Genomic DNA, 9373 nt, shown 5'->3' on the forward strand with positions numbered 1-9373 from the left:
TCTTCTGTTAAAAGGACCATTTTATCATATTTTTATTCATTTTATCATTCTTACCTTCAAAATGTTTTTCATGTTAATCTTAATATAACCACATCAACTTTCTTTTGGTTAGTGACAACGTATATATCTTTTTCCATCCTTTTACTTTCAATCTTCACATATCCCTCTCTATAAATTGTGTTTTTCTTGTTGTTTTTATGCTGTCAATCTTTCCTTTAATTGGATTGGTTAGTCCAGAAGTTAACAAATTTTTTTCTGTAATGGGTCATATAGTACATATTTTTAATTTTGATAGTTATAAGATCTCTTATGGAAGTAGTAGGCTCTGTTTCAGCAGAAAAGTAACTATGGACAATATAAAATGATTGGATGTCAAATTGGATGTAGACTCTTGAGTATTCTACCAGTAGAGCCTAGATAATGTCGGATCTATCTTGTAATTTATTTCCTCAAACCAAACCCTTCCCATGCTGGGCCTAGCCAATAATGCTTATTATCTCCTAATTTGTCTTATTCCTCTACAAAGGTTTATAGTCCTTGTTGTGTTCATCCCATTATCTGGTTTTCCTGCTCCCTGAAATACCACTCCTATAAAAGTCTAATTTCTATTTTCCTTTTCTTTCCCTTCTCCATCCAGGTAGGAAAATCCAATTTATGATTGGGTATGTGTAGTTGTGTTCCAGTAAAACTTCATTTTTTTTTTTTAAAGATTTTATTGGGGAATTGGAGGGGAACAGCGTTGGGGAGTTAGGGAAGGGGAACAGACAAGTTGCTGCCTATTTGTTCTTCAGTCTAGTTGTGGAGGACGCCACTTCACTGGCCCACGTTNATAGAGTCAAAGAGACAAAAGTTAGATTTGAGCAGAGACCAAGGGACTCAGCCAGAGAAGACTGAGACTGAGCCCCGAATCGGGTCAGCGCATGGTTTTTATTGAGAAATTTTAAAGAAGTAAAACTGCTGTCAATCAATTAGCAACCGTGTGTGATTTGTGTGCCTTAGGGCCTCTTTCCATTAACATATCCCATTGTGTTCCAGCATATCCAATGCCTTCACACATCCGGCCACATAGCCCCAGAACACTTGTTACTGTGTCCTCCCAGGGGAGATAACTATTATCATTCCAATAGGTCCCAGTCACCCGAGACACTCCCCAAAGAGAGAGCATTACCAGCCTCCGGTCATACTGGGACTCTCCCTCAGAGAGATTACTGCCTCAAGTCATACCGAGACACGCCCTCTTAATTTAGGGTTTGAGGCTAATGCAGGGGGGGTGGTATTGGAATCGGCTATAATGCAACAATAAAGGACCGTTCAAAGTTATTAAAAGAACTCTTAAAACTCAACAAAAAGAAAACAAATAACCCGATTAAACAATTGGCAAAAGATCTGAGTAGACACCTCACCAAAGAAGATACACAGATCATAGGAAAAGATGCTCCGCATTATATGTGTGTATGTCAGTAGGGAATTGCGTATAACATAACAATGAGCTACCGCAACACACCTATTAGGAAGGCCATAATCTAAAACACTGAGAACACCAAATGGTGACAAGAATGTGGAGAAATGGGAACTCTCATTCATTGCTGATAAGCAAAACGGTTCAGCCACTCTGGGCGACAGTTTGGCAATTTGTTACAGAATTATACATATTCCTACCATAAGATCGAGCAATCATGCTCCTTGGAATTTTCCAAAATTAGTCAAACACTCATGCCCACACAAAAGCCTGCACATGGATGTTTATAGCAGCCTTATTCATAATTTCCAAAACTTGGAAATAACCAAGAGGTCCTTTAGTAGGTGGATGGTAAATAAACTGGGGCACATCCACACAATAGAATACTATTCAGCAGCAAAAAGAAATGAGCTATCAAGCCAAGAAGGACCCTTAAATGTGTATTACTAAGTCAAAGAAGCCAATCTGAAAAGGCTATATATTGTATGATTTGAACTACAATGACATTGTGAGAGAGGCAAAACTATGGAAACAGTAAAATATCAGTGGTTACCGGGGGTTAGAGGGGAGGGAGGAATGAACAGGAAGAGCATAGAAAATTTTTAGGGTAGTGAAACTATTTTGTATGATACTGTAATGGTGCATACATTTGTCAAAACCCATAGAATGTATAACACCAAGAGTGACTCAATGTGAACTGTAGATTTGGGGTGATGATGATATATCAATGTAGGTTCACTGAATGTAACAAATATACCACTCTGGTGCAGCATGTTCAGGGGAAGGCTGCATGAGTGAGGGCACAGAAAATATATAGGAATACTGCACTTTTTGCTCAATTTTGCTGTGAATATAAAACTGCTCTAAAAATAAAGTCTACTGAAAGAAAAATAAGGATAGAGAACCATCACGAAAGAGCTCCTCAAGACCAAAGCTGGAACATATTTAGCATAGTAATAAATACAGTAATGGATTATAGCCCAAAGAATGAAATACATCTCTGTGTATCTGTATAGATAAAAACAAATGATTCAATAAATAAAAGGGAAGATGGGACAAATGTTCCTTACAGAACTCCAATTAATAACTAGAAGTCAGTGTACTTCAGCCAAATACCACCAGCAACACACCTGTAGTTGAACAATTTGGATTTTAATAAGTTACAATGAGGTAGCGTGCACACTCATACAGGAACCATAAAGTGTTTTAGTAAGAGGGTGTTAGGAGTTACAGGATTTGAGCTTTGGTTCGTTCATTTTGCAGAGGTTCCAGGGCAACTGAATTTGGTCAGGAATGGGAGTTGCAAAAAATACAGAAGTAAAAAATAAAATGCAGGGTCAGCCGAGTGGCATGTTGGTTAGGAGTTGGCTTGGGAAGCCAGCTCTGAGTAGCAGGGACCCGGTTCGGATCCCACACATGAGGGCCAGTGACGCTGCGCCCTCTACAGCTAAGATGGTGAACAACAGCTCGACCTGGAGCTGGGCTGCCATGAGTCACTGGTGCTGCCTAGACTTCAGTGGGGCTGGCTGGCAGCTGCGGTGAGCCTCTGTGAGCGGTCCAATGGCCAGCGAGCAACTGCCTCACCCAGGAAGAGCACAATGATGATACCAACATGGGCCAGTGAAGCGATGTCCTCCACAACTAGACTGAACAAAAGGACAGCAACTTGTCTGTTCCCCTTCCTTGATTCCCCAACGCTGTTCCCCTCTCCCAATTCCCCAATAAAAAATCTTAAAAAATGAAAAATAAAATAAAATAAAATGAGCAGTCACTCATATCAGCGGAGAGAGGGTTATTTGGTATTTAGAGAGTGGCAGAGCAACCTTGCTTTTGTCTTTACTTATACAAAATTGTAAAGTGGTCTTGTTTGTCTTACATCGCCATGGTCACAGAATGGCCTTGTCTGATTGGTATTCAATGAGATTGTTTACATCCAAAAGGAAAACACCACTGTTTAGCTATGAGCACAGGACAGCTTTCATCAGCAGCCAGGCTCTAAGTGTGAGGCCATTTCCCAGATGTCAGAGGCTGCTTTATACTCAGACAAAGGAGGAGGATTGAATATCTCCATCAGAACACCAGAGTAATAACTATGCAGGTCCACCAATGAATACTAAATTGGTGAGTGATAGTTTAAGGAAAAACAGGGGATTTTATAGCCTTAAAGTACCTCTCTGGAAGCTTGTTAGTTACTTGTTAGTTACTGCAGTGGTACCACATATATACTGGCAGCACTGGACTCGGAAAAGGTGGGGTGCCGTGAGGGTCTGAAGCCCCTCTCAGCACACCCAGCCAGGCTCTTCAGGTGTAGGGCAGGGTCCCAGGCATGGGAGAGGAGTGAAGGGCGAGGGTTTCCTAGGCCTTATATTCTTAGAAACATTTGTCTTTTTTAAGAACTTAAGAAATTGAAATTTGAAAACTTAGAAATTGTCTTTTAATTGCTTATAGCTTATCAAAGTTATTTATTGTAATATGAATGCCATGGATATGGCCCTTGTCCCAGCACCTATCTTGTTGTTCTAATGAGGTTATTGAATGTTCTCTTTCCAACTGCTTTAAATGTCAGCTCTGATACACACTACGTTCTCACTTTCTTTTTTTCCCTGGACTTAATTTTTATTGCACCAGGATCAGTTTTTAACTATTTTAACAATAGCATACATATTAATATAGACACATCGCTGTGCATTTTCAATTCTTTTCTAATTATTACTAAAAGTTTTTATTGGAATGAAAGTTGGAATTGTTCCTTTAGTTTTAACAAACAAAATATATAAATGTCGAAGAGAAAAAACACAGGGAAAACTTTTTTAGAATTCTGATTGGAACTTTAATTTTATTCTTTGCTTCTCGGAAACTGGTATTTATTAAAGTTTTTAAAGTGTCAACAAAATAAAGTTTTANATTACATAAATATTAGGAGAGTGGTGAACTCGTAAGCATGAAGAACTTGTAACCAGGCAGGGTCAAATAGGGATATTTGCAGTCATATATGTTCTATTTCTTGACCTGGTTTCTAATTCCATGAGTGTTCACTCTATACTGTTACATTACACATAAGTTTTATGGAGATATAATTTGTTTCATGCTTAACAGAAGTAAGAGATGAGCCAAAATTGATGATATTTACAAATCATATAACCCATAAAGGATGGGCATCCAGAATACATAAAAAATTTATTTAAAAGTCTGACTCATAAGAAATGTAAGATTCATAAGATGTTCACAATTTTTCCCAGTTTTAGAACATTATAGAGATGATGGCCTGATGAAGAGGAACAAGAAAATCAAAGACAAACACTCATGGCAAGTTACATTCATCAATAATAAATCTTTGACTGGAAAGGAAGAGGAAGTTTTAGGGAAAGCATTTAATCTGCACATAGCTCCTGTTTGTTCAACAAAAATGTCCTATAAATATGACTCATGGGGAGTGAATTTGCAAAATATTTCTCAGTTCATCATTAATAATAGAACCTATTCAAGAAAAAAAACAGGTTGCTGTAATGTCTGTGAAAATTTGCCTTTCAAAATTAACTTTGAGAGAACTCATACTGGAGAGAAATGTTATGAATATAATAAAAATTGGAAAGCCCTCAGTTATAAGGAAAATCTTCCTGAGCATCAAAAGTGTCAAAGTTTGGAACAAGCTTTTGAATATAACATAATTGGAAAAGCCTATGATGAGGCTGCTTGTGTTACACATAAGAGTACTCACACAGGAGAAAAATCCTGTAAAGATGATGAATTTAAAAAAAACTGTGATATGACAAATTTCTTTGACCACAAAAGGACTGGGACAGGGGAGAAACACTCTCATTTTAATCAGTGTGGGAAATCCTGTGAGAAGTCAGCTGTCAAGGAATATAATAAATTTAACATGGCTGTGAAACACTATGAATTTAATGCAAGTGGGAATAATTTCAACAGGAATTCACATCTCACTCAACCACAGAGAATTGTCACAGAAGAGAATCCATTGTTATGTAATGACAGAACACAAACTGGGGATAAAGCCTTTGAATACCATGAAAATAGGAAATCCTACCAAACATCAGCCAGCAAAGTACGCCAGAGAACTCACTCTGCGGTAAAACCCTATAAATGTAATGAATGTGGGAAATCCTTCTGTCAAAAAGGACATCTCATTCAACATCAGAGAACCCACACAGGAGAAAAACCATTTGAATGTAATGAATGTGGAAAAACTTTCTCCCAGAAGTCACACCTCAATACACATCAGAGAATTCACACAGCAGAGAAACCCTATAAGTGTAATGAATGTGGGAAAACATTTGTCCAGAAATCAACCCTCCGGGGACATCAGAGAATTCATACAGGAGAGAAGCCCTATAAATGTAGTGAATGTGGGAAAACTTTTGTTCAAAAGTCAACTCTCAGAGATCATCATAGAATTCACACAGGGGAGAAATCCTTTCAATGTATTGAATGTGGGAAAACTTTTGGCCAGAAGTCAAACCTCAGAATACATCAGAGAACTCACAGTGGTGAGAAAACTTACCAGTGTAATGAATGTGAAAAATCCTTCTGGAGAAAAGACCATCTCATTCAACATCAGAAAACGCACACAGGAGAGAAACCATTTAAATGTAATGAATGTGACAAAACTTTCGCCCGCACATCAACCCTCAGAGTGCATCAGAGAATTCACACTGGGGAGAAACCATTTAAATGTAATGAATGTGGGAAAAAATTTGTCCGGAAGGCAATCCTTAGTGATCATCACAGAATTCATACAGGGGAAAAACCCTTTCAGTGTAATAAATGTGGGAAAACTTTTGGCCAGAAATCAAACCTCAGAATACATCTGAGGACTCACAGTGGGGAGAAATCTAATGAATGTAATGAATATGGAAAATTGTATAAGAAGTCAACCCTAAATATATGCCAGAGAATTCAGGGAAGGAGAAAACCCTGTTAATAACTAACGAAAACCCTTCTGGCTAAAAGACCAACCCAATTGACATCAGAAAATTCACACAGTTGAGAAACCATACAAATATGAATATATGAAGAATTTTGTCCAAAAGGCAACCCTGAGAGTGGATGAGAGAATGGACACAGGTGTTTGTTTCTTTCAAGGTACTATGGAAAGCCCTTTTGAATGACATCATGCCTGTTAGATAACTCACACATCACACAGGCTGGTAGTCCGTTAGCTAGGAAGAATTTCATTTTTCCTCTAGACACATAGCTAACCTAAATTTCCCAGTCTCCCTTTCACCTAAGTGGGACTTTGGACTGGCTACTGGAATGTGGATGATTATGTTGTATGCCACATCCAGTTTTAAGAAAAGACTTAACTGACAAACTACCAGCTGCTGTCAGGGTAAAATGGAGATGACTTCCAGGACAACCTTGGGTACCATGCTTTAACATGGCATAGCACAAGATAAAAGCCAGGGTACCTGAAATATGTGGATCAAAATTCTCTTCCACATCTTTTTTATTTGAACATTTTGTGAGCAAAAATTAAGCTTGTATTTTGTTGAGCTCTTATATGTTTGGGTCTATTTCTGTACATAAAAGCTGCCACTCAGCGAGGGAGGCAGAATACTACTGGATAAGCCAAGCTTATATCAGCCACAGGGTGCAAAGCTTATCAGAGAATTTCATACAATAGATATCCTTTCAATATAATGAAGCAGATGGTACCACCTGATACAGGGCTTTGGGTGAACCTAAAAAGTTAGAAGGTTTTGGGGGGTATTTTTGGATGAATGGTGAACAGCTCTTGGGTTGTCGGAAAAGTCATGATGCATTTTTACAACGAAAAACATAGAAAAAATACATCATTGTGGGAGACCTGCTCCCACGTGTCCAGGGATACCCTCGTGTGGACGGAGTCAGCGAGAGAGAGACAGAAATGGAATGTGTGGAGTATGAAAGAGGAAGCCTTTATTTTTGTACATATTGCTCATATATATATTGATTTTGCATTTGGCTGAGGTTGTTTCCTAAGAAACGGCGGTTACACTTTTGCAAGCTGGCAGTTTTTCTTGGAACCGTTTTGTTTGCAGATAATTTCTTAACAGTAAGCTTTTTATTTAGAGATACCCTGTTATGGCTGAAATTACAGGCTGTAAGGCACAACATGTAAAGGTCGGCAGGATACAGTTGTCGATGTGGCAGTTTTGTTTCATAACCACAAGGAACTTATGCTTAGCAGAGAACAAATTTAAACCTTCTGTCAGATAACAAGCAGTAAGCCCATGATTTTTGTAATGTAAATTTAGTAATTGATATACATGTTTTATTGTATGGCTAGATATATGCATGGGAAGTAGATAAGGTCCTATGTTTTTTGGTTAAGTTCCAAATATTGACATTTTTTAGTTTTGGTTGTGGCAGGAGATATTGCAAGACCACCATAGGGCAATGCCCTAAACACCCAACACCTTGCGTGGATCTTCACCTCGATGCGACCTTGTAAAACACCGAGGCGCAGCCGGCTCCCAACACATCATGACTTTTCCGACAACCCAATATTATGCAACTAAAATAAATGTGGCTTAATGTCATGAAGCCACTCTCCCTCCACACCTCATGTCACCTCCATATACCCCAACCTCAACTGCTTTAAGGGGAAAGAGGTTTTCCTGTCTCTAGAGGGTACCCAAAGCCTTTACCACACACCCAAGTATTCTGGGGGACTTCAAGGGAGGGGAAGGACTCAAAGCTTTTATGATTCTATGGGCTACAGATACTCAAGTCAACATCTTACAAGTTTCCATGGAGGTAGGGGCACTAGATTTAGATAATGTCGTTAGGGCAGGGTTTACAATAGAGAAGGGAAATGGATGTGACCTTACGAATAAAGGGGGTTCTTTGTACCAGTGCGGTGTATTGTGGTTACTTCTACATCTGGAAGTATAGAAGTTAATGTCATATGCTANGATTTGGCCACATGTCATAATTTGCTGACCCCTAGCCTAGAGTATGTCTAGGGTAGTGTATTTGGGTGTGGGATAAAAATTGTAGGAAATGTATGTATGTATGTATGTATGTATGTATTTTTATTTTTAAGATTTTTATTAGGGAATTGGGGAGGAGAACATTGTGTTTTTCCAGGACCCATCAGCTCCAAGTCAAGTTGTTGTCCTTCAATCTTAGTTGTGGAGGGTGCAAGCTCAGCTCTAAGTCTAGTCGCTGCTTTCACTCTAGTTGGGGGGAGGGGTGGGCGGGTGTAGTCCACCATCCCATGCGGGAGTCGAACCGGCAACCTTGTTGCACACTGAGCCAGCCAGCCGCCTGTCGGCAGCTTGTGCCTGCTCAACTCAAGGTGCCGTGTTCAATCTTAGTTGCAGGTAGGCGCAGCCCACCATCTCATACTGGTGTCGAACCAGCATTCTCCGTGCTAAGAGAATGTGCTCTCACCAGCTCAGCAGCAGCTCAGCTGGGGCGCAGCTAACTGGCCCATGTGGGAATTGAACCCATGATGCTGTTGCTCAGAGCTCACACTCTTAACCAACTGAGCTACTCGGCCAGCCTGGAAATTTATTTATTTATGTACTAAAAAAACAAACAAACATTAAGCAACAAAAGCTTTACTAATGTGCTTACTGATAGTACATGTATATAACTCATAAATATATACAAATTAAGTTACAGACATTTTTACTAATTGAGTACCTCCAAAGTATATGATAAAATTAGATCCAAAATAGGCATACTTATTTTCATTTGTTGTTTTAAGCTCTTTACAGTAAACATAAGAATTGTTTTCTTAGGTATTTTCTGCGTTACCTAACTCTAAACCCTTCAAATTGAACAGAAATGTACTGTTACAGGCCTCAGTGTCCTTCAAGGACGTGACTGTGGAGTTCACCCAGGAGGAGTGGCCGTACCTGGGCCCTGCTCAGAGGGCCCTCTACAGAGATGTGATGCTGGAGA

At 39.2% G+C, this 9373-nt stretch overlaps 1 protein-coding gene across 1 annotated transcript; it reads left to right on the forward strand.

Annotated features, from left to right (window-relative positions):
* Positions 1 to 4655: 4655 nt before the first annotated feature.
* On the forward strand, positions 4656 to 8369 carry ZNF510 (zinc finger protein 510; the record flags this gene model as incomplete). Its single annotated transcript, XM_019632766.1, has 1 exon — positions 4656 to 8369. A coding segment is annotated over one exon (1746 nt), but the record flags the coding sequence as incomplete, so codon positions are not given.
* Between the last annotated feature and the right edge of the window lie 1004 nt (positions 8370 to 9373).

Source organism: Hipposideros armiger, unplaced genomic scaffold, assembly GCF_001890085.2.
Source record: "Hipposideros armiger isolate ML-2016 unplaced genomic scaffold, ASM189008v1 scaffold_1171, whole genome shotgun sequence".
Taxonomy (NCBI): domain Eukaryota; kingdom Metazoa; phylum Chordata; class Mammalia; order Chiroptera; family Hipposideridae; genus Hipposideros; species Hipposideros armiger.